Genomic DNA, 26,604 nt, shown 5'->3' on the forward strand with positions numbered 1-26,604 from the left:
TCCCATGTCTTACTATGTTCTGCAGTAATTCAAACAATGTGGGAGTGATCTATTCCTTGAAGGTTGCCCATACCTGGTGAAGGTCCTTGACTATCCTTTTAGTTTCTTGTATACTTCCTTTGTCTGTTCAGGCCGTCTACTTGAGGCCAAGTTTTAGCATTTATATTTTCCAGGAAATCATCAGTTTCTGATCTCTTCTTTAGCAGTGGGATGTCTTCTCATTTCTCACCCTTTTTTTGTTAATCGGATTTTACCTCCCCTACCATTACCTTCACCCCAGCCCCACCCTTTTACACACATTCACACCCATATACAGACACACACAGAGGACAGCTCATCATTACTTTTATGGATCATTCAACTGGAAAAAATGGGGCCACAGGAAAAAAGACTTAGGCAGTTGTTCATGTAGCTAGAACTGGGACCAACAGTTGAAAATGAGATTTAGTCAGATTTCGGGTAAAATATACAGAAGATTTTGGCTCAGTTTATGTATAAGCTAATTCAGATCCTCCACGAAGCCCTCACTAAGATGAGATTAAATAAGCCAGGACTTTATGAAGGAAATGCCTTATCCCAGGGTCCTCTGAGGGGGTGTAGGGAGGGCAACGGGTAAGGGAGGGAGAGCCCCGGGCCCAGGGGCAAGTCTCACCCTGAACGTGGGAGAGGGAGGGATTGGGTGGAAGCCTCTTGCCTGCCTCTTGTCTGTCTCTTGTCTACGGAAGTTTCCTCAAAGCCTTAGGAGTCTTCTAGCTTGTGCCATCAGGGCAGTTCTGCACCTGCTTTAGCACCTAGGCTGAGTTTAGTCATTGGCAGGGGGCCGTCTGTGGGAGGCCTGGCTTCAGTGGCCCCTGGGCCATTGTCAGTTCTCTTTAGGCTGCTGGAGGTTTGCAGGGTGCACTTGAGTGCCTGTCAGAGAGTAAGAGCTTCCTAACAATGAGAGCTTTCTAGCAGTGGAATGAAGTGTTTTATAAGGTAGAGACTTCTTACTAGAGATGTTTAAGCAGAGAGATGTTGGATGCAAGGGTGGGGGGTGTTTACATTTGAGAGAGAGTCTCTGTCCTTCTGTCCCCCATCCCCGACACTTTTTCTCTCTCCTGTTCTTCTTCTCTTCCTCTACTCTCTGCTCTTCCCACCCTCATCCTTCTCATCCTATTCCTTTCCTCTTTCTCCCCTTTGTCTCTTTTTCTGTCTCTGTCTCTCTCTGTGCTCTCGAGCGCGCGCGCGCGCGCACACACACGTACACACACACACACACACATATGCACGTGGTGGGGTGTGTGTAACCACTCTTCTTACTTCTTAAAGCTTTGTTTACAAATAAAACATTTCTTTTAATATTGAAATTAAACACTTTAGCACACCACTGCCTTCCCCCTCCACTCAGACTGCCTTTCTCCCGTCTCTCTCTCCCAGGGTCCTGTCTCTTCATTAAGTTCATGAATCTTGCAGCTTACTTGGGTCAAGGTTTCAGTCCTGGTTCACAACTGAGTCAGGAAAATAATACTGTTGAAATGCAGCCAGGGAGACTCCATTTTTCTGCCTTTTCTGCTCCTGCTGTCCTTCAGAGTCACTATTGAAAACCAAGGTGTATTGTTGGTTGGTCATTAAATTTTCAGGTTTTGATGAGAGGCAGTTTAAAGGTTCTCATGGACACCCTTATCCCCCCTGAGGTGCACCTATAGTGCTAGAGGCTGGGATGGGAGAGACTGCCAACATCAAACAGGTAGGATGCCCAGGAAAACCTGCAGATCGCACCCAAGGCATCAGCCTGATAGTCCCCTCTCCTTCTGGTGAGGCTCCCATTAGAAACTCCTGGTGGGGCACCTGGCTGACTCAGTCAGTAGAACATGTGACTCTTGATCTTGGGGTTCTAAGTTCAAGCCCCACATTGGGTATAGAGATTACTTAAAAATATATATATTAAAAGAAAAAAACTTCCTAAGAAAAAGAAACTCCTGGTATCTCTTGTCAGCTGACTGGAATTGCAATCACTTCAGTCTACCAGGAATGGCTTAATAATTTCAAACCTTAAAATATTAATGTTAATAGCTAATGTAGATATAGTGCTTACTGTGCCACAGGTAGTAGTCTAAGTGCATTACGTGTATTAACTCAATTATTTCTCAAATCAGACCTCTGAGAGTTGATGAGAAAATGGGGCATGGAAAGGTTAAGTAATTTGCTCAGGGTGCCAGAGCTAATAGGTAGCAGAGCTGGGATTAGAAAGCCCTGCAATCTGTCTCCACCTCTGAATTTAGTCATCATGCTTCTTTGTCTTCGAAAGGGAACAGGCTGCTTTCCTGATCCCTTTCTCGAGATTCCAGTGCCCACCCACCTACTTTATTTCACCAGAAACTTGATAGTTTAGTGGGTGCAAACTGGCAGTCATGGACTGCAGACATACTTCATATGACCCACATGGTGTTTTTGTAACACGTATTTTTAATTTTTACCAAAGTTTGTGAAAAATAGCAGTTTCCTGAGACCCACTCTCCTCCCTGGATTCTGTCTCCAGAAGCAACCATACTGAACTTTCCCTTTGTACTCACCTCTGTATGTCTCAGTAATAAATACTGCCTTTTTTTTTTTTTTAAAGATTTTATTTATTCATTTGAGAGAGAGGGAGAGCTGAGGGAGAAGCAGACTCCCCACTGAGCAGAGAGCCCAATGTGGGGCTCGATCCCAGGACACTGAGATCATGACCTGAGCTCAAGGCAGATGCTCAACCAACTGAGCCACCCAGGCATTTCTTCATCTATCCATTTTAGGTATTATCTATTGACTTCTATCCAAGGAGTTGTTTGTGGGGTTTTTTGCCAGCCAAAATAAAAAATAGTGTTATTAATTCTGGTGTCTCTGAAGCAAAGAGAGAAAGAAAGAAAAGAAAAAAAGAGAAACTCTTCCACATTTCAGCCCCAGGTCCAGGGCAAGGGGCTGCCCCTGCAGGCAGAGCAGGCCCAGGGGCCAGGTCAGTCCTGCCCAGGGCTCCAAGGGGGACCAGTCCATGGGTTCGGCTCCTTAGGCCTGACTGGGAGGCTGCCTGCTTCAGTTTGGAGAACCCAGGCTCAGGACTAGGAACCAGTGACAAGGTCAAGGTCAGAGGTCTGGACTACTGAGTTCTGGTGCTCTGGCTGTAGCCAGAAGTCAAGGTTCCCATGCGGAAGCCAAAGCCACCCAGTTCCATGGTGCAGCAGAGAGCGCCAGAGGGCAGGGTTCCTGAACTCTGGGTTGGCATCCAGAGGGCACCAGGCCATTCAGAACTGATGCTCCTGCAGAAGCTGGGCAGCCCGGCCTTGTGCTCCTCAGCAGGGTCCGGCCACTCTCAGGAGCCCTGCTGTCTAAGCCTGGACTGCCCTGGGCTGCTCTAGGAGGTGAGCCGCCGGTGCCGATATTTGGGCTGAGGCCGAGGTCTAGGGGCACCTGAGATTTGGGGGTGCCTCCTTTGGGGCTCCCTGAGGCAGGCTCCCCCCCCCCCCAAGATTCTCCCAGCCCCTTCTGACCTTCGAGGCTCCATGTCCCACTGGGACCCTCAGAACTGAGGAGACCAGGGTCAGGAGGGCCTCAAAGGCCAGAACCCCTCAGTGGGGCCCAAAGAAGCAGGGAGAAGTCCAGGTCACCGTGGGGGCGCCGCTGCAGCAGAGGAAGAGGGCGCGGGGCCATCAGTGCCTGGTGGGAGGGCTTGGTCGCCAGCCCCTGTTATGGGGCGATCGGTGTGCCTAGGGGGTGAGCACCGCTGAGAGAGGTCAGGCCGCCTCCACCACAGTCCCCTTCCGAGGCCTGTCCAGGCAGGTAGAGGCCAGCGGCCAGGGCGCCCCGATGGCTGCGGTGGCCGCAGCGGCCGCGGGCTGGGCGCAGGAGGAGCGGTCACGAGACGGCGGCGCCCGCAGGCCTGCGCACACGCCGCCGCCGCCCTGCGAGTCCGGTGACCTGTGACCTGGGGCTGTGGTGGTGGCGCCTGCGCACGAGGTGGGACGCGCGTGCGCGCTCCTGGGACGGTGCTCCTGGTGCGGTGCTCCTTTGAGGTCGGCGCCGCGCTGCCTCCCGAGGCTGCTGGAGAAGGGGCGCAGGAGTGGAGGTACGGTTGCGGGTCCTTGCCTATCTTAAAATTAAGGTCGTTTACCAGCCGTCGTCCGTGACTGCTAGTTTGGTTAGACACGGAATTCTCTTTCCTCAGAATTTCGGAGGCACTGCTTCAGTTGTTGCTGGATTCCGAAGACGCTGACCCTTTGCGTGTGGCTTTTTTCTCTCTGGAAGCTTTTAAAATCAACTTCATATGCTTGGTTTTCCGACATTTCATGATAAATGCCTTGGTGATGCCCCCCTCCCCCCTTTGTACTTGGTATTCCATGGACTTCTGGACATGCAGGTCCTTCTGTTCCGGAGCATTTTCTCACGTTATTTCTGTGGTAATCGCTTTATCGCTTTCCATTAAGATCTCTTTTCTCATTACGGAATTCATACGGTTTTCACGCTGGGCCTCTTGGACTGATCTCCACTTGGCTCGCATTCCCCCTCCGATTGTCTGTCTCTTTGCCTTTTTACTCTGCTTTCCAGAGTTGCCCTCACCTTCATCATCCAGACTTCCCATAGAAGTTTTGACATTTTAGTCATACTTTTTTTTTTTTTTTTAGTTTGAGAGAGTTCTAGCTTGCCTGCCTTCCTTCCTTCCTTCCTTCCTTCCTTCCTTCCTTCCTTCCTTCCTTCCAGCCTCCTGTTTTTACTGCAGAGATGCAATAACCTCTTTTTATCACTCTGAGGATGTTACATTTATTTTCCTCTGTTTTTTACAGCATTTCTATTACCTGAAGCTTCTTGTTTGTGTTTTTGTTGTAGCTTGCTTTTGTGTTGACCTTCGTGATCCTTGCCTCTCCGTTGAGCTGTTCATTGGCTCCATGTTTGATGGCTGAGTGCAACAGCTCCTCAGTAGCTGGCTGGAAGCTGTGGGGTGGGGGGTGGTGGAAGGGAGGGCAGCAATGGGCCAGCGCCTTGACTGGCTCATTTCCCTGGAGGATGACCAGGCAGTGCCTTTTCTTTGGCTTACCCCCAAAAGTCAGTATCTCTAGGTCTTTACTCTGGGACCAGTGACTGTCACCAGAGAAGGACCCTCTGCTTATAAGTAAGGGGATGGGATTTTGGAAACTGGTGGGGTGAGGGGAATCTCATGGTTTATTATGTTGTCTTGCCACACAGTCCCTGTATTTTCATTCAAGGGCCTTATCTCCCTTTGGTGCTTGGTGCCCCCAAACCCAGGGCCTTTTGGGTTCAATATTACCAGAGAATTAACCTTCCATCCATGCTAAAATGTCAGAGAGGTAGATGCCTGGCTACTGGGGGTGGGAAAAGAGATTTAGGGAGGGGGAGGCTCTTCTATGTACTTTTAACCAATCTTCCTGTTTTCAGCCACTCCCCACGCTCCTACATTCCAAGATCCCTAATGCTTCTAATTCCCCAGGCTGTCCTATTCTTTGGTACTACATGACTTGCTTCTTGTATATACCTCTGCATGCATTTAAGCTTCATTTACTCCGCTATGCTGGGGCAGTTGCCACTCTTCTGATTTACATCTCTCTTTAATTAATTGATTATCTGATAGGCTTTTGCCTTCTCTCCCAATTCTTTGATCTTTTTAACTACCATTTTAATGGGGTTTCAGATAATTGTTCAACCTGCCATATTTAACCAGAAGTCTCTGCTTCTGCCAGAGAAAGTCATCCTAGTTGTTCACATTTCTCGTTTCCGTTCTCACTGCTATCAGTCACTTGGGTTAAAAGAAAAGGGTACCTTAAGTGTTGGCACCATTGTTAGTAATTCACAGTGGAAGATTGGCATGTACTTCATCTAGAGCTTTTAATGATCTCTCTGCCCCTTCCCCAGTTTTCCCTCCTTCAGAGAGTCTAACTGAATTTATCTACCATTTTGTTTTCAGTTCTGTAAAGTTCCTCTTCATTACTGGGAATATTTAGCACTAGTTTCTTCTTCCACTCAACCTAACCCCTCCGACTAGACCAGAGCCCCCAGGACAACAAAGTTGGCAGAGAAAGGGTCCAGACAGCTGCCACAAGAATCTCAGCAGGTCACAAAAGCCACCAGGACAAAAGACTGCTCACTGGCACTCCAGTGATCTCCTCCTGTCAAAGAAATCAGGGGGTGCACTGTATATGATTGAATTCTGTAGGACACTTTTATTGGGCAGTATTCTAACAGTTGTTGGGGAATCTGTGTAATTTTTTAAAATGCTCACTTTCCTTAGTGGCAAGACAGACAAGATGAGGTTTTCATAGAGGGTTGGATAATATCAAAATTACCACATTGACATTTGTCTTTTCTTCAGACTTCAGGTATGTTTGAATTAGTCTGTTACAAGCTTCACAAGCGTTGTAATTAAGCAACTACAGTTCCTAGAAAGCTTTATGTCTCCTGCAACCCCACCTGTCTTTCTAGCTGGCTTAGCATAAGTTCGGTTAGTATCTGCACAATATGCCTGAAGTCAGGGCATAGAACTATACATTTTCATGCAGCAGGGATACCAGGTAGAAGAGGTAAGGCAACTCGGATTCACCAATACCTTGCTTATTCCCACTGACCCTGTCATGTGACCAGCAGAGGAGTCCAAGTGTCTGCAGAGTCCTAGATGTTCTAGAGCTTCCAGGCTCAAGATGATCCTCCTTATTCATAATGCAGGTTTAGCCCCTGTGATTTTGCGCTTTGTCTGTAATATAGCATGCCCTCTCTGAACTCTCTAGTACTTCTTCCCTCCTGATTATCACTTATTAAACGTCGACGTGACTTTTCCCATTAGAAAAGCATACTTTGCTGGGGCCCCCAGGAATAGTGCCCACACAGCCTCCTCTTCTCTTGGTGGAGCTCCACCTGAGTTCCAGTCACTCCTCATGTGTTTGGTCACAAGAACATAACCAGTTTGCAGGCTCCTGATCTTTATCTTAGGTATTTCTGCTAGTGCCTCCCTGCTAGTCACTGAAACAACTTATCCTTCTATCAATGTCCTTTCAATACAGAATGATTCACTCTTAGTCAACCACAGTTACCTATACATGGTTGAGATCATTCTGTGTTTCTTTTCCTCTTTTCTCCCAGACTAGAAAGACTCCAAGGTCTTTTCATCTCTGCTAAATTCTGATGGTGGCAGTAATAATTTATCTCGAAAGGTTTTCCCAAGCTATTATTCACCTGTCCTTGGGCTTCTCTCCATATTAGGGAGATATTAGTGAGATTGCTCCATAATTTGTTTCTTTAACTTCTGTCTCTTGCATTGCTCTGGGTGAGGCACATTGGTACCAGAACCTTCTGTTTCTTCTCTTTAGCACCATCTGTTGGACTGTATAACATGGCATTGTGTTCCTTCACTGTTTGGTAAATTTTTGAAACACACACACACAGACATGCTGCTTTTTGTCCATTTTTGTTAGGTCTTATGAGAGAGAGAATTTGTATTGCAGCCCCACTTCTATGTGTTTAACACGACACCCCTACACATTTTTAATATTTAAGTGGTCAAAGTTATCTTTTTTTTCTTCATAGATTCTTCCATTGTTTCTGTGCTTGACAAATTCTTCCCAAATCCAAGAGCAGATTAAAGATTCATTTACATAATCTTTATTTTTGTATGTGTGATTGAGTACTAAACTGCTCTTAAAAATTGTCTGAATTTATTGTAATGGTCAAGTAAGGGTCTAACTACACAGACACACAGATGAAATAAAACACCTCACCTGCTTGCTCCAACTATTATTTATTGCAAGGGAAATTCTTTCAGTCTCCTTCCTTCCTTCTTTCTCCATCCTTCTTTCCCAATCTTCATTTCTTTTCCTTACTCTTTTCTTTTCTTCTTTTCTCTTATGTTCTTTTCTTTTTCCTTCCTTCCTTCTTTTAAAATTTCTTTACATGTATATAATTTTATACAGACATAATTTGCATAAATGCACAGTGATTGTATTCCACATAGTGTTTTTTGTAACTTTCTTGCTTTCCTTTTCTTGCTACTGCTTTCTGCACTCCTCCCCTTCACCCACATCACACACACCGCACCCCTAAATGTGTTTATGTAAAGATTCATGTGTATGTATGTGCATATTAATATTCATTCACAGAATGTGTACAACTTTAAAATTAGAGTATCCTTTAAAGCACAGAGGAATAACTGAGTGCCTCTGATAATTTTCCAGAAGAGGAAAAAAAGTAATTGATTCTTATTTTTCTGATAGTGTTCTCAGAAGCCCATCTAAATTCTAATAAGGCAAACCAAGGTTTCACTGGTTTTTATTATTTCTAGCATTTTTATTTTAGGTGAAGTTTATTACATAGTAAAGCCTACTTATTTTCCCTATTTTTTTTTTTTTTTTTGGAGGAGGAACATCTTGTGTAATCAGTGTGTTTAGCATGAACTTTGTATGGGCTTTCTCATTACTGCCATGTGTAACATTTATGGGTCTGTGATCTATTTTCTTATCTATTAAGGATAGAGGTGTAGTCTAATGTTTTTATTATTGAGTATTTCTGTTAATTTTGAAGAATATGAATTAATTCACATGTTATGTGAGATTACAATTTGAGTCAGATGTGATACGCATGTGCACAAAGATGGTGAAAGTGAAGACTTGCACCGTAATAAAGAATAAGGCATAAACTATTGAATGCCTTGAGGTAAACAAAAGTGCCATGGTATCTTAAGGGAGACCCTATGAAATTATTTTTTTCCCATTGGGTCTGAAACAATCCTTAATTTTCTCTTTACTGGACCATTTCAGTGACCTCCTTCTTGATTTCCTAGCACCTCTTTTCTTTTTGATCCGTTTACTGCAGCCTCAGTGATCTTTGTAAAACACACATTTGACCAAGTCGTTCCATTGCTCAAGACCCTACCTACCCTATGCACTTAGAAAAAAGTTTGAAATTCTTGAATTAAATGACAAATCCTTGCATAATCTGGCCTCTGCCTATCTCTTAGGCTTCACCAGACCCTGCTTTTTTCTTCTTGAAATGTTGTGGCCCAAATACACACTACCCTTGATTTAGTTCCTCGACTGGAAGAAGGTCCATCCTGCCTCAGGGACCTCGCACATGCTGTTCCTGCAATGCCCTCTTTCACTTCTTTTCCTTTTTTCCCCCGTCTGACTGAATTCTACTCCTTCCAGTCTCACTTTTTTTTTTCCTAGAGAGAGAGAGAGAGAGCGTGAGCGTGAGAGTGAGGTTGGTGGGGGGAAGAGGGACAGAGAGAATCTTTTCTTTTAAAAGATTTTATTTATTGATTGAGAGAGAGCAAGCATGAGTGGGGGGTGGGGGTGGGGCAGAGGGAGAGGGAGAAGCAGACCCCCGCTGAATAGGGAGGACAACAACACATGGCTCAATCCCAGGACTCCGGGATCATGACCTGAGCTGGAGGCAGATGCTTAACCCACTGAGCCACCCAAGCGCCCTGGGACAGAGAAAATCTTAAGCAGGCTCTGTGCTGAGCATGGAGCCTGAAGTGTGGGGCTTGATCTCATGACCCTGAGGTCATGACCTGAGTTGAAATCAAGAGTCGGACACTAACTGACTGAGCCACCCAGGCACCCCAGAATCCCAGTTTCCCAATAACCCAATCCTAAATAGTCCCTCTTAATCTAAACTAGGGTCTGTGTTAGTCTGCATTTTCTGAGATGAAGACTTGAAGGTGGGATTAAACATGAAAGGATTTCATTAGGGCAATCACCTGTGAGGAAATATGGGGAGGGAGCTCGCAGTGATGAGAAGGGCTGTCAGACCCCCAAGCAAATCTGGCCCCCAGCGAAGGAAAGAGGGAAGGAATGTTGAGTGGAAGCCTGCAAGACTCTAAGGAAGGCTCGGCAAGGCCAGCGGAGTCTTTAAGCCAAAGTCAGCCATAAGAGGAGTCCCCCCTGCCTTGAAGGATTGGGCCTTTCCTAGTAGTCTTGCCATGTGCAATGACTGGCTAGGAGCAGCCCAGAGGAAGCATGTCTTCCACACAAATGTCATGGTAGATTTTGGAGTTGACAGTGGGCTCCTTGATCATTGTGCTTTCTGTAGTTGGAGGACTGCGAAGTGTTTGTGGCCACCTCAGGATCCATATGACATATTCTCTCATAGCACCCTCTGCTTTTTCTTTATTAACACTTGTCACATTGCAGTGACGTATTCTTCTGCAAAAGCTTCACCAGGGCAGAGACTGGGTCTGTGGTTTTCATCACTGTATCTCAGTTAGAGCAATACCATGCCCATAGTTGGCACTCATTTAAGCCTGTCAGTGAATGTTGTCTTAATTTAGAGGTTTATAAATAGAAGTGCCTCTGTATATGAAATACATGCCTTCCACAATCCAATTTTCTGTTACATCTTTATACCTGTTCTCCTGTATCTAAGGATTGGAGCCTATTGTGGAAAAAGGACCTCAAGTGCGAGCACTGGGATTAGATTTTTGTCGGCTTCTAATGGAAGCTCTGGTGATAAGATTACTGGAAGGGAGGGAGGGAGGGAGGGAGGGAAGGAAGGAAGGAAGGAAGGAAGGAAGGAAGGAAGGAAGGAAGGAAGGAAGGAGAGATGGAAGGAAGGAAAAAATAGCCAATATTTTGTCTCACTTTGTCGGTGCTGTGTCCCCTGCACCTAGGTCAGTGCCTGTTGCATAGTAGGAGCTCAATAAAGGTTTATTCAGTGAATTGAGGGAGAAATTAAGGGCAGGGGTGTGTGTGGGGGATCTTTTTTGCCAAAGATGGATATAATTTTCACTTTATTCTCAAATAGAAGAGTGGTTATGTGTCTGCAAAGCACTATAAATTAGCCAATAGTGTATATGTCCTCTAATCATTTTGATGTTAGTAAAGACACCTGTGTAGTCCTAGGGAAGTGATATGGTCTTTCTGGATCTCGGTTTCCCCATTTGTAAAGCGAGAAGTTTGGAGTGGGTGATGAAGATCTCTTTCAGCACTTATATGCTGTGACTGTCTTCACAAACATGGAAACAAGTTGTACTTCAGGCCCTCAGCAATCCTTACATACATAGATATGTAGTTTTGGAACAAATTGCATAAAATATGAGATGTTTTTTAAAATGTCATTTCTCTTTTAAGTAGACCTTTTGGTCACAAACTGAGAGGGTTCACAGGGTAGAAATCTATTCTTGAAAGGAAGCAGAGGGAACTTTTCCATTTGGATGAAGAGGGAATGGTGTGTGGTAGAAGCCTCATGCTTTGGAGGGACAAGTCAAATAAACATTGCTGTGACCAGCTTTTATGTGTGAAGCAGAGAAAGGGAAATCAAGAATTCTGGATGCCACAAAGAGGAAAATGCCCAACTTACTAGTTCCCTCAAGCTAATTCCTTCAGTCCAGTACTTCTCTATCAGCTGGATGGTCTTTTCTTCCATTTATATTCAGTTGCATAAGCAGTATTAAGTAAAATCTGCTAAATAGAGACAAATCACTCACAGTTCCACCTGCAAATGTTTTTATTTTTCTAATTCATAACCTTATTTACTTACTGACTCGCACACTTATTTGTTTAAGCACTGTTTATTTTTATTTTTTAAAGATTTTATTTATTTGAGAAAGAGAGAGCATGCTCGTGCACGAGCAGGGAGTTGGGACAGAGGGAGAGCTGAGCAGGGATCCCGATACGGGGCTTCATACCAGAACCCTGGGATCATGACCTGAGCCGAAGGCAGAGGTTTAACTAACTGAGCCATCTAGATTTCCCTAAACACTGTCGATAGACCTGTCATCAGTAGTCAAGTACTTAGCAGAATGCCACTCCATTTGGGTGTGTCTGAGGTTTTTCTCATGATTAGCCTGGAGTTATGGATTTTAGGAAAGAATACCACAGAAGTGAAGTGTCCTCGTCTCATCATGACATCACTAGTGATGTCACCCTTCATCATTTGGTTAAGTAGCAGCTGATAGGTTTCTCCACTGTAAAGTTACTGTTTTTCTCTTTCCAAGTAATTGAATTGATTCAGTTTTGATTGTATTTTTCTAAAAATGTTCCCATTTTGTCTAAGTTTTCTAATGTATTAGCGTTAAGGAATTCAGAAATTCGTATGTGAACTTCATCTGAAATTATGTCTTCTTTTCTTCTCTAAATTTGATTATCCTTGCCAGTTTGTAAGTTTTCTTTGTCATTTCAAAGAATTGACTGTTGATTTAAATTGTCCTTTATCATGTCTTCATTAATTTGTTTTATCTTTAGTAGATCCTTCTTTGTTCTTTCTTTGGAGTAGTTGTTATTTTTTTTTAAAGATTTTATTTATTTATTTGAGAGAGAGAGAACACAAGAAGTAGAAGGGGAAGGGCAGAGGGAGAGGGAGAAGCAGACTCCCCGCTGAGCAGGGAGCCTGATGTGGGACTCGATCGGAGAACCCTGAGATCATGACCCGAGCTAAAGGCAGATTCTTAACCGACTGAGCCACCCATGTGCCCTATTATTTTTTTCTACTATTGTGTATACTTAGTCCCTTGACTTCTAGCTTTTATTCATTTCTAATAAAAGCATTCAAAGCTATAAATTTTTTTTTTTTTTAAAGATTTTATTTATTTGACAGAGAGAGACACAGCAAGAGAGGGAACACAAGCAGGGGGAGAGGCAGAGGGAGAAGCAGGCTTCCCGTTGAGCGGGGAGCCCGATGCAGGGCTCCATCCCAGGACCCTGAGATCATGACCTGAGCTGAAGGCAGACGCTTAACAACTGAGCCAGTCAGGCGCCCCCTATAAAATGTTTTTATCTTTAGGTGCTGATTTATGTATATCCCACAATGTGTAGGATATATTTTATCATTTGTTTTTGATTTTTAAAAATTTCTCTTAAGAGCGATTTTTTGACCTGTGAATATTTGGAAGAGTGTTTTGTAATTTCTAATTGTAGAGTGTTTAAAATCCATCTTTTTTGTTGATTTAGAATTTAATTATGTGTGATCAGGTAATTAGTTTGTATTATAGGAATTATTTGAAATAGGTGATCTGATACAGTGTCAATTTTCTTATGTATCATGGGAACTTAAAAAATATTGTTTTCTTTTTAAAATTCAGTTTAGCTCATTTTTACCATTGCAATTTGCTGATATGTAAGCTCTTATTTTTCCTATATTATATCATCATTTTTATTCTTACTTTTCTCTCATTGAAGGATATTTCTTTTTCTGTTATTTTTCTCTAGTGATTTTCTAGAATAGTGGTTCTCAAATGTTTTGTTCTCAGAATCCCTTTACACTCTTTAATTATTGAAGTCCCTGAAAAGCTTGTGTTTGTGTAGATTTTAGATAGATAGATATCGAGACTTGCCTAATAGAAATTAAAGATGAGCAATGTAAAAAATATATTTACACCTTAATTAAATAATAATTATAAACCCACTATATATTAACATAAAGTGAAAAATTTTCTGAAACATAGGATTTTAGTGAGAAGAGTGGTATTGTTTTACATTTTGCAATTCTCTTTAATACCTGGCTTAATAGATGAGGGCTGGATTTTCATCCACTTCATTCAGTTTGTTGCAAAATGTTATTTTGGTTGAAGTGTATGAAGAAAAGTCCTGCTTTACACTGATAGTTGGAAAAAGAAAGCGTTTTTGTAGCCTTTTCAGATAATTGTAGATATTCTTTGAGATGGCCTCAAAATTTGACAAGTGATAGTTTCTTAAATATTAGTTGCAGTGTGGAAACTGAAATCATGCAGTGAACTTTCCGTACTCTCTGTTACATTAAAATTCCTAGGTTTGTGTTACACTTTGAATGGATATTTTACCTGTGTGTGATTTTGTAATGTCACGCATTAGCATTTGGACGTACCAGTTGACCGAGTTATTCAGATCTTCCAAATGTTAACATGTTTCATGATACATTAACAAAAAATCACATCTATTAATATCTCCATTAATTTCTTTGGAAATCCTTAACTATTAGGAAGTTATCAGTGACAGGTGGATGCAAGTTTTCAAAAATTATAATTTTGGCTTGAAAGCTCAAATTTTACCATTGGCGACAAATACTGCCAGTTGTTTTCCTTGAAGTGACAGAGTCACACTTGGTTTCTTTTTGAGAAAATGTCAGCCAAACAGGCCAGTTCGAGAGCATAGTTTGTTGGTCTGTCTGTTTTTAATGTAAAAATTAAGCAGTGAAAAAAAGCAGCTAGTTCAGCTTCCACTCAGGTGCACAAATGCTTTTTCCTCAAGGCAGTCAGTGTTCTTCAGTAGGCAGGAGCGCTTTGTAGGTACTGCCTGCTTTGACACACAGAATATTAGAAAGATGTGTATTCGGAGTTTAAAATTAATAAAATTAGTATTTTATACTGCTACATCTAGGACATTACCAAGTAGTACTTTTTGTTTGTTTGTTGGCTTGGTTTGTTTTTATTGTGAGTATGTGTTGTTGGTAAGGACACAATAACTCAAGGACAGCTTTATGTCCCTGCCTTGATTCATGTCAGGAGTGAAAACTTTTACCCACCATTAGCTTTGTACCATCAATACAAATGTCAGCAGAGTGAATAAGACAAATAATGTCGTAGTATTATTATGAAAATGATTTTGACTTCTTGGACCCCTGAATTATCTAAGAGACCCCAGGGGTCTGCAAACCATAATATGAGAATTGCTCTTCTAAAATTTCTACATCCTATCTTTATCCTGGTAATTGTAACCATGGAGTTTTTAATAAACATATTTAAAGTTATATTTTATATCAACATCAAGAATTAATCATTATCCATTACTCTTTCTCCATACAAAGCAAGATTTTCTTTTTTCTTTAAAGATTTTGTTTATCTGAGAGAGAGAGAGAAAGAGAGAGAGCGAGAGAGCACAAGCAGGGTGAGTGGCAGAGGAAGAGGGAGAAGCAGGCTCCCTGCTGATTGGGGAGCCCATTGCGGAACTCTGTCCCAGGACCTTGAGATCATTACCTGAGCTGAACGCAGACACTTAACCGACTGAGCCACCCAGGTGCCCCTAAAGCAAGATTTTCAATATATTTTTAAAACAGCCACTCTCCTATTACTTCTCAGATATTTCATTTGAATTTGGTATTATTCTTTTTTTTTCTTAGTGAGCAAAATGAATACTACCATTAATAATCCAAAGTGATGGAGTAATTAAAATGAGAGTTTTCTCACCACAAAGATGTTTTCTCAGATAAACTTTTTAAAAAAGTTTTTATTTAAATTCCAGTTGATTAACATACAGTGTAATATTAGTTTCAGGTGTACAATATAATGATTCAGCACTTCCATACATCATTTGGTATTCTCAACAATCCTTTCTTAGTGGCATAAATTTCATTTCCATGATCTGAAATTATTTACAATGAATTTAACATTTTTTTGGTTTGATACTCTGATTACTTTGTTACTTTTCTTCCCTACCCATGAATGTCTTTTTTTTTACTTTGAATTGAGGAATAATTCTTTCAGAAAGGATGTATGAATAGAATAGGTTTTGGATCCTTTCATGACCAAACATGTCTTCATTTTGCTGTTACACAGAATCTATATTTTGCTGTGTTCCCAGTTCCACGTTCAGATTCCTGTCTCTTCTCATCTTGGAGAATTTAGTAATGCAGACGAAAAGTTGACTGTTTCTTGTTTTTTTGAAAGTTACTTAGTTCTTTTTCCATTTGTAGCATTTTCCATTTAAATTTTTTTAAAGATTTTATTCATTTGAGAGAGGGAGAGAGAGACAGAGAGAACACAAGCAGGGAGAGAGGCAGAAGGAGAGGGAGAGGCAGACTCCCCGTTAAGGAGGGAGCCCGATGTGAGACTTGATCCCAGGACCTGGAGATTTTGACCTGAGCTGAAGGCAGACACTTAACAGACTGAGCCATCCAGGCACCCCCCTCCCCATTTAATTTTTAAAAAAGGAATTTTGCAGGATATGGATAGATGTGTGTCTTTTTATTATCCTTTCCAGCACTCTGGAGCCTTTAATTCTCAAGACTCAAGTTTTTCTTCAGCTGGAGAATATTTTCTTTCATTATTTCTGTGATTACTTCTTTTTCCTTTTCATCATCTTTATTGCTTTCTTCTGTCACTCTTGTTAATTGAACATTATACCCCGAATCTATTCTGTATGCCTTTTAACTACATCTCATAGTTTTCTTTTTTTCTTTAAAAATTGGCAAAGTTCCTTGCTTCGATCTCTCACGTTAATTTTTTAAAATTATTTTTCAATTTAACCCTCATACAATTTTTTTTAATTTCTGAAATTATGTATCTTGTTCTGTGATTGTTTCCTTTTCATAGTAACCTGCATTTGCTTTGTAGTTGCAGTATCTTTTTTTTAACATTATTTCTTGTATCCAACATTATTTTCCTCATCGGTAAGCTGTTTTATTCATCTTGGGGTTCTCTCTCATTCATGTTAGGTTTCCTTAAATATCTAGTGATTTTTAGTTCTATTAAAAGTGAAGAGTTTGTCTACTCATCTATCAGAGCTGGGGGGGTTTGTTAGCTGAGTGGAGTGCACTCTTCCCAGAGTGGGCTGTTTTCTTTAGTGGAAGGGTGGCCACAGGTGCTGAGGGTACCTGGAAGATTCCTTCGTGTATGTACAAGTGAGGTCCAAGGGGGTCGGGTGGGGCTTGAACACACGAGAGAATTTTCCTGTTTTAAGCTGAATTTTTTTCTTTGTTCCCACTTGGTAGTTTGAAGTTACTCTAGGCATTTAACCAAGTTATTTCTCTCTCTTGTCCTAGAGCCACCCAAAGGCTAACTCCCTCTGTATTTAAGAAGTAAATTCTGGGGCACCTGGGTGGCTCAATCGGTTAAGCATTTTCTAGTTTTTCTATACCTTGAATTCGGACATCCTCTCATTTACTTCTGTGGAAGAAATCCCTTGTCATATTGGACTTTTATATCCTAATTCCCCCTTTTCAAGTAACTTTTTTTTTTTTCCTGATTATGAAAGTAGAGCATAGTCAAGAAGTGGCAAAAGGGAAGGATGCTTAAGAGCTCACACTTGGATACAGTTCTGGTCTAAGCCGACTGCTCTGTGACCCTGGGCAGATGACTTAGCACTTCCTGCTCAATGTATTCATCTGTGTAGAGCGTATCATTATCATGCCTGACTTTAAGGCTATTGTAAAGAATAAATGGTTAACCCATGTTAGGGGCTTAGAAAACTCTATCTGGCATATGGGAGGTGCTCAGTAAGTATGTGTGACTTATTGTTATTGAATACTATTTGAAAAGTGTAAAAGTAGAAAGAGGCAGATAAAAACTCACCTTCGATTACTGTTAACATTTTGAATTTTGATTTACATACACACAAACATTAACCAGTTTTAGTTATATCATAGGCTGAGTTTCTGCAAATTCTTTTCATTTTGTAATTCTTTCTTGTCCTCTTCCTTCAACTTCCCATTGTGGTATCTTTCTCCTTATGGTTGTTCTAGTGCTTTATGTGTGCCTTTTCTGCTTCTTAATTATTTTCCTAATCTTCTCTGTCTCAGTTCTGGATTACTTAATGGGTGGATTAAGGGTACTAGCAAAGCTGGGGCACCAGTGAGAGAGAGAGAGAGAGAGAGAGAGAGAGAAGAGAGAGGTGCAGGTGGACCAGGGAAGGAGGAAGGGAGGGAGAGGTATTATGTGTCAACCAGTGAATCAGCATATTTTGCAATGAGTATATCTAAAATGAAACCATCTTATTTTCAATAAACTTAAGTTTTGTTTTACAGTTTATTATTTTAAAAGCTATACATTTTACGTGGTGGAGGGTATCATACTATGTTCACTGAATTATATGATCTTTTCTTTTTATAACATAACAGTTATTAATATGAAGATTATCACTATCACCCCAGGCTTATGGATTCATTTCATTTCTCTCAAATTCTGGATGGATTAGGTCAAGGGCTAAGGTTAGAGTCATTAAGAACAAGTGCTCAGTGTAGATACTTCCTAATAAATTTCAACTCTTGTTCTAACATGGAAACTGTCTGCTATCTCTTGTGATTTCCTCTAGCAAGCACCAAAAGGAGGGCTATTACTGAGGGTAGACAGCAGTGAAAGGACTAACACTGTTGGCATTTAAATTGTGACATTAACCCTGGCTAGGATGATTGGTTCATCAGTTTCCATTTGCAAGTATTATTTCGTTAATGGAGAAAATAGCAAGATTCCAAAAGAAAGAATAATTGTCACATCTTGAAACTTTACTCTTAAGTTTAGGGTCTGAATATTGCCCCCACCCCCATTCCCCTCCCTGGGAAACTGAAGTGATTATATGCCTGTAATCAGCTACAATACATCAGCTACAAGATTTGGAGTAGATGAAGACTAAGCCCCAAGAGTTGAACACTCAGAGTATAAGATAAAATAGTCTATGTGGAGAATAGAATTCATATTATCTCAAGATAAAGGCTGTGTGTATGTGAGAGAGAGAGAACAAGAAAGAGGTGAGGATGGGGAGGATGGAGGGGGAGATTGAAGTAGAGGAAATCCTGAGAATTCTATAAAAGCTGCACTTCTGAGAGAGAGGGAAGTGGCTTGTCCTGGGTGGAAAAATCCTTTTGCCTCCAACTCAGGTCAGTGTTGAGTATGATGGACAACAGGTAGGAGGACAGCCCATGAGTATCGGACCTTTACTGATTGGATTTTAGTCTTCGCCCTGTTTTGCCTCTGGTTTGCATGTTTCCTAATGATGTAGCTCACATTAAAGAAGAATAGAAGAATGAATCCTTAATTTGTTTAACTTGAAGGTGAGGATTAGGAGGTGAGAGAAAGATAGTTTACATATGATCAGTGCTTGCTAAATTTACAATTATGCTTCCTAAAATTAAGGCAACTTTCATCTGTGTAGCACTTTATACTCACAACCAACTTTACAAATAAGCTATAAATTGATTTTAGAAAACATGAAAAATACAGCTCCCCCCATTCCCCATATTGTACTTGAAACTCCAGTTTGTACTTAGGTGTTCTAGGAAGATTATTCTGCAGGGCTGCAATATGGATTGAAGAGGGGAAAGTTGAAGGATAGGGAGACTAGCTGGAGGCAAGAAGAGAGAAGACCAAAGCTGTGAGGCTGGGTATGGTAACGGATTCTGTAGAAGGGACAAAGAGAAATAACAACAGCTAACATGTATGCAGCTTTTACACTGTGTCTGTATTTAATTCTGACAAAAACACTAGGGAGTAGATATTATTATTCTGCTTCATTTGGGGGTATATCCCAGTTTTACAGGTGAGGAAACTGATGTACAGAATGATTAACTAACTTGTCCAGGGCTACACAGCTAGTAAGTAGTGCGGGCAGGATTTACACCTCGGTGATATGGCTCCAGAGTCTGTATTTTAAACCAGTACAAAATATTTTATTCTATATGACCAGGGACAGATGACGGTGAGGAGCCCCCAACTGAGAAATAATGATTAGCTTAGTTTGGATAGGTTGAGTTGAAGTTGACCACGGAGCATCTAAGCAGAAAGTGCAAAACTGGCTCTCTGGCAATATACATCTGTTGGTTATGAAGGTTAGAGGATCAGTGAAAGTCAGAAGAATCAGCAGTGGAGACAAAAGAGCAAAGGCTCCAGGACTGTCAGAATTAAAGGAACTAGAGGAGAGTTGAGGTGGAATAAAAGCTAGAAAAGAATGATGGGCTGCAGAGGAGAACCACCCCTTCATACGATGTCTTGGAAGCTACGCAAGGCAAGATGCTACAGAAGTAAGAAACGTCTTAGAAAATGCGAGGAGATTAAAAACTGAAAACAGTCTGTTGGATTTTGAACAGAAAAGTAATAGAATCATTTCTAAAGAGAAGTAATACTTTTAAATATTATTAATTGAAGTTTTTATCTGTAATGTGCCAGGCACTTCATCTGTAAATATCTGAGTTATTCCTTAAGAACAGCTCTGAAAGATTGGTATCATGTTACAGACGAAGAAATAGAAGCTCAGAGAAGGAAAGTAACTCATCTAAATTCAATAATTGACAAAACTTAAATTAAAACTGAGATTTATTGAACTCCAAAACCACCCTTCTTCTGGATTGACGCCCCCCTCCCCAAACAACAACAAAATAAAACAAAACAAAAAAGCACAAAAACCAGTTACCTTCTATAAGTTACAAAAGAAACGGATGATGAGAAATGGACTTAAAGTGATAATTTGTGTGAATATGTCATGTCCTCATTTTTGTTTCGTGGTCCCAAGTGCAATAGATTTATGTCTGGATTTATTGATTATTACTACACATATTTTTAGAAGGTAAAGACGTCAGAGGCTGCTGTTTCTAGGCTTCTCCCTAGCAAAGCCTGCCTGCATTAGACTCTTGTTAATGCTTATGGGGGAGGGTAGGTTGCTTCTGGTGGAGTGACCGGGAGCTTCTCTGGACTCTGGTTGTGATCTCATTGGCATGACCGCCCCACCTCTTTCCGTACTTCCGCTGATGACTCATCTCTCAACTGTTCTCCCAACATCCACAAAGTGAAGTAGTGGATTAAAGAAAAAAAAAAATGAGAACAAGAAGTTTTGTGTGTGACCTAACATGGCCTTTAGCTTTGCTGTGAATGCTCTCAGGTGTTAATCTAAACTTTTCTCCAAAGCAGGACCAGGGATCAAGTTTATAGCTGCTGTTTACAGTTCTGTGTTTGAGGCTACCCAGAACGTGCCGTACCTAAACCTACAAAAAGAATATTTAAAAGGTTGACCAGAGCTGAAGTAGAGCTGCCATTCCAAAAGAATGATGATGAAACTCAGCTTCAGAATGCCTTCCAAACTTTGGTAAAATCTGCTCTGTGGAACTTTTCTTTCTTTGTAAATCTACATGTTTGCTTAGTGTACCAGAGATTATTCTTTTTTTATTAAACCAAGTTTTATTCAGCAATGCTTTGTACCAGAGGGATTATAATCTATGAAGCAAAGAAACAAACAAAAACCACCAAAAAGCAACACCCCCCCCAAAACAAACAAACAAAAGAAAACCAAAGTCATTATGCAGTTAAAGGAAAGGGCATAAAAGGCTCCTTTGGCCATCAAAAATATGTAAAGAAACAGCTAGTAAAGTTGTGCTTTCCCAGACTCTTTCTTTCCACTAATCATGTAAAGATTCATCAGCCGTTTCATCATAGGGGAAGGGCTGTTGAATCTAAATTTATGACTGAACATTTGTGCTAGGAGCCAGTGAAATCAGCAATCCAGAAGACTCAGCAGGGGGGAGTAGGGACTTTAAGAAGGAAGACTTGAAGAGAAATCTCTCCGGTGAATCAGGACACCACTTAGTGTAAACCAGGAGTTGGCTCTTCTCCTTCAGCCTGGCACTTCCTGTTAAACTTTTGGAAATTAGCCAGCATTGTAATTAACACCTTCCTTCCCCTGGCAATATGTGCTTCTCTCAGTCATCAAAGAGAATACGATCCAAACTTTCTTCGATGATGAGGTCACTGCAGATAATGTGAAGCTCTTCATTCCTTCCTGTAGGACTGAGCATTTTAGGAAGTGTGTGTGATGGCCGGACCCTCATGGGCACTGATTAGGTTTCAGAATTTGCTGCTTCCCCCACTAAGTGGTAGAATCACCTAGGGTGACCCCAGCTAAACAACGCAGAAGGGGTGGTGGTGGCATTGCCACACCTGGGCTTACCACCTCTGCTCTCTTGGTTCTCCCCAGAGGCCTCATTTCTTCCACTGATAGACTCTCAGGATGTCACCAACATTTCTGTCCCCAAGTCCAACCCTGTGCTGTATAAATGAGTAATTTTTACAACAAGAAAATGCTATTTTACTGTTAGAATATGTAAATTTCTGTAGCTGACTCCAAAATGAATACAAATGTGCTCTTTTTGTCAGAAAATTCCATTTTTCCGAATTACCAAAACATTCTTCCCTTTACAAAGTATTTCCCACCTCTGCGCATTTCAGCGTGGACCAACACATTTCCTTTGTCTTTGTCGAAACTTCGGTTCCTCTTTGATCCTCTGGATAGATTGGTCCCCTCCGTCATGTACCCTCATGACACTGTCCATTTCCCTTTCTCACACCTGTTGCTTTTGTAATGGTGGTGCCTTCTGTTCACTGAGCTGCAAGCCATGTGGACAGTGGGATGGGGTCTGTCTGATGTGCCACCGCATCCTTGATGACAAGTATAAGGCTTGGCACCTGTTGAGTTCTCAGTAAATACTTATGGAATATCGCTAAGTGAACAACTTCAGTTTTCCTCTAACATGGTTATCTTTAGCACTTTTCAGTTATAATTGACTTTACCAAAAATTGGTGCATGTACAAACTTCACAGGAACAAAGAACTGTGCAGTGATAGTAGTACCTCCTATTTGTATAGCACAGTGCAGTTTGCAGAGCTGTTTTCTCCATTAAGTTATTTGCTTCTCACAATTCCACTGTGACCTAAGTAGGGTGGGCATTGCTGTCCTTACTTAAGGCATAAAAAAGCTGCAACTTAGACAGTTTTCTACCTCTGTAAATGGTGAGCAAGGACTCATTTCCAGTACCCACCGCTAGTCCATGTCAACACCCCATCTCATGGTTAGTAAACTCTTCCACCAGGGGTTTTCCCCTTTACTTCCAGAAACATCATTAGACCCTTTTAATCCACTTCATTTGCAATTGGGTCAGTATTGTCTCTTTCTTCCCAAATGGTTTCACCAAACTACTGGCAGAGTTGAAATCCGGCCTGGCAACTATCTAGCTTAGAATTCCACTCCACTAAATGTGGATTTCCCACCCGCACTCCCTGATATGATAGATCTTACTGACAATGGCAGTGCCATTTTCTGATCTTACACCAGTGCATGGCACCATGCCAGCACAGAAAGGGCCCTCGACGCAGTCTTTGTTGAGAGTGCATGCCAGTTCTCTATCACAGAGCGAGCTGAGAGACCATCTCCCATTGGAAGGTCCTGTAGGAATGTCAGCAAAAAGGTACCTCTTTTGGAGCTGAGTGACTGTAGAGGATCCATGGTGGCTGAATTTCCATTCATTAGTTCAGGTGTTGCATTCACCGGTCCTGTCACTTACTTGTCCGTGTTGTGTTATTATGAGTTACAGCTGTTATTGAAATACAATATGTCATCTTTACATTTTGGTTCTGTTTCAATGAACAAACAGTAGAGGGTCAAGAGGCGAGTGCCAAAGCCTCTCTAGGCTCTTTTACACCGGGGGTCCCGGCCCGGAGAGCTGCTGAGGACTATCACAGGTGTTGGGTATTTGAGTCACTGTCACATACTCTGCAAGAAATTGTCTGGTCAATTGCTACTTTACCCAAGTTTGGCTTGGTTAGAATTGATAAATGACTCCAAGCCCTTTCTGTATCTACTGAAAATTCTCTAGATACTCTGCTCACTCTCCATGAGGATTTTATAACCTGGAGCTTTTCTGTCATTTAAATATAATACGACCTTGTGGCAACACAGGAATCACATATAGAGTCTGGGTGTTGCTTCATATCCTTATTATGCAGCATATCAGCAATATGTCTTATTTACAAAGTAGCTTCTGCTACCCTTTTTAAATTAAGAGACTTGGATTGGTCTATAATTTGCAAGCAATTTCAAATGTAGATTAAATAAACTTGGTAAAAGCTTTTAGTAATTGCTAATGTATTGATTATATTTAATGTATTGCACATATTATTTATAATTACAACTCAGAGTTAAATGAAACCTGCTTCCCACAGGGTCACATGCATTCTAATATTAATAAAGAACAGTCAAATAAAAATGATTTGGCCCCTAGAATGACAATATGAAAAAATCAAGTGTGAAGGGGATCAACTTACAGTACTTATACAACCTTTTAAAGACCATTATTACGTCTAGAGGCATAGGGGCTTTATAAATGCGATGTGGCAGCCATTTTAGTTTTAACCTTCCCTTCTCCATTCCAGGGAAGTCCAGATTAACCATGTAATGTGTGTATTTTTAGTGGAAAAAGGAACATTTCCCTGATAATGAACCTCACATTTCTCTTGCTTTCAAGTAATAAACGACTGGTGGCCTTAGTGCCCATGCCCAGTGACCCTCCGTTCAATACCCGAAGAGCCTACACCAGTGAGGATGAAGCCTGGAAGTCGTATTTGGAGAATCCCCTGACGGCGGCCACCAAGGCGATGATGAGCATTAATGGTGACGAGGACAGTGCTGCTGCCCTCGGCCTGCTGTATGACTACTACAAGGTAGATCCCGCAGCCCTGCCTCCCTCCTTTGCCTTCCCCCAGAGACGCCCCTCGTTGTCGGTGGGAAGAGGGGAGAGAACAGAGTATTTCCACGCTTGCTTTGGAATTCAGCCTGCTCCTGTTCTCGTTGCCTCCCCGCTTTCCCATCAATGGAGCACAACTTCACCACACACCCAGAGGAAGTTTTCATTTTGGGATCGTTATTTCTGTGTCCTCTGTTCACATGCATACGTATTATCTCCGTGTAATTCCTACTTCATACCATATTGCAAATGCTTCCTTGCTGCCATTTTCACTTTATGGTTTTTGGTGAATAAAAATATTACAGGAGCACCTGGCTGGCTCAGTCAGTAGAGCAAGTGACTCTGATTTCAGGGTCGAAAGTTTGAGCCCCAGGTTGGGCGTGGAGATTACTTAAAAAAAAAATGACACTTCGCGGCTGTACCTTAATTAGCCATCGTTCAGTTATTGGGCATTTAAGTTGCTTTTAGATTTCTCATTTTATAAGAACATTCAGGATTTCTAGATTTATTGATTTTTTTTTTAGTTTTATAAGGAATATTCCAATGAATGTTTTGTGGTAGACTTCTGCAGCAACTCCAAAACCTAATTTTGTTATAACCCTGTTTCCATTTGTTTTGATGGATACTAAATATTTATTTTGAAAAACCTTTAAAACAAAGTGAATATAATTCACTTACATTACAGAAATGCCTGCCATGCAATACCCTCAAAATAGGAGTATTTCAGGAAACCTAACGAGAAACAGTGGTCTCTCTCTTAGAAAGGTTTGACCTGGTCCCTTAGCATTGGTGAAGTGTAAAAAATCAACATGTATTTACTGAATGAGGAGATTTATTGCCAGCTTTGATTGTAAACACCACTGGTTTATGCTGGGAATTGGCACAAAGGTGAGAATGGCTGTGTTTATTTTGCTGGTTGGGCACAGGGAACGCTTTATTTTAGATTAAGAACTGAGTCCCCCCCACTCCCTCCATCATGAGAACACACAAGAGGAACAACTTTCCTTTTAGTAAGCTTTAGTCTCTTCGTGTTTTCTTGTCTGTTTCCTGCTTTCTCTGTCCTTCCAGCAGTCTCCACGTTTGCAAGTCATGTTGTTTCCTGTCTCGCTCCTAAACCAGAGTTCTTGTACTTTCCAAAGATCTCCTACCATTAATGTGACCGTGATGTAATCACTTGGGTCTTGACAACTACTTTTGTGGCTATTATAACTATATTAAACTAATATGTTGGTTAGTAGTTTTGTAAGACATTGAAGAAACATATCAATATATATTTTGAAGGCATATTGTTCTGGTTTTTTAAAAATAGATTTTATTCCATCACTGAAATAGACATCATTTCAGGTATCTATATTAGGTGGTAATTCTTTTGTATTAATGAAGAGAGAAGTATACCTCAAAACAAAATACTTAATAATTTTTGAAAGCAATGTATTTTATTTCCCATAGGTTCAGAGGATAATTATTAGTAAATATGGTACTTAGTTACCTGTCCTCTTGTATCTTTCTGATATTTAAAGGAAAGGTGAAACATTGTTATCCGTAAATATGTTGAAATGCAGAATAGGGAGTTTATATAAAACTCAATTTGGTGCCAAGTCTATAACTCTTTCTGTTGAATTAATATTTTTCAGGATTAATTTATTAATTTAGGATATGAAATATTTAAATAAAATGTTTCCTGAGATTTTATGGATGAGTAGAGTTACATGGCTTCTTTTATTTCACACAAGCTTTATTATATTTTTGTTTGAAACATTTTCAAGAATTAGTCTTGTTTCCCAAAACTGTGTGCAAACGATCATTTTCAGGCCTTAGTCAGATCTCTGACATTCACAACTTACATATGATGGCATTTAAGTTGCAACAGAATTAAATCTACTTTGAGAATAGACCTTTCTGTATGAAGTAAAATATTAATGAAAAAATAGATTCTATTTTTTGAGTATGCTTTGGGAAGTTAAATTATTATAACAATTACTGCCATATTATCACTTAAATTCTGTAGATGTTTTTATACCTCTTTGGAAGTGCTAAACACACCCTAAGGTTGGACTACATCACCCCTTAGGGGACAGTAGTAGGCTTTGTCAGAGAGAGGAGTGTGTGGCACATAGCAGGCACTCAAGAAATGGTGACCTGTGTCCTTGGAAACTGCAAAGGCATATCTTGGTATAATACTTCATACATTTCAAAGTCTTTTCATGTACATTTTTAAACTATCACCACAGGATCACTGCAGCGAAGCCCATCAGGTTTTATATTTTATAGTTTAGGCCACTAAGTGGGATTTCCTTAAGGTCACAAGACGATCCTGTACATTTCCTAATTCCATTCCATTATGCTGTCTGTATTAGTCTGCAGGGCTGCCGTAACAGAATACCACAGACTGGGGGGCTTAAACAGCAGAAATTTATTTTCTCACAGTTCTAGAGGCTGGATGTCCAAGATCCAGGTACTGGCAGG

General features: G+C 41.0%; 1 protein-coding gene across 3 annotated transcripts in view; it reads left to right on the forward strand.

Moving 5' to 3' along the window:
- Positions 1 to 26,604, forward strand: part of GRHL2 (grainyhead like transcription factor 2) — a 156,236-nt gene that overhangs the window by 19,881 nt on the left and 109,751 nt on the right. For all 3 annotated transcript variants that reach the window (XM_057308103.1, XM_026495617.4, XM_057308102.1), the window contains exon 2: positions 23,920 to 24,115. In XM_057308103.1, the coding sequence (XP_057164086.1) occupies positions 23,948 to 24,115 (168 nt within the window). In that variant the 5' untranslated portion in view covers positions 23,920 to 23,947. The remainder of the gene's footprint in view (positions 1 to 23,919; positions 24,116 to 26,604) is intronic.

This window comes from Ursus arctos, unplaced genomic scaffold (assembly GCF_023065955.2).
Source record: "Ursus arctos isolate Adak ecotype North America unplaced genomic scaffold, UrsArc2.0 scaffold_6, whole genome shotgun sequence".
Lineage (NCBI taxonomy): Eukaryota > Metazoa > Chordata > Mammalia > Carnivora > Ursidae > Ursus > Ursus arctos.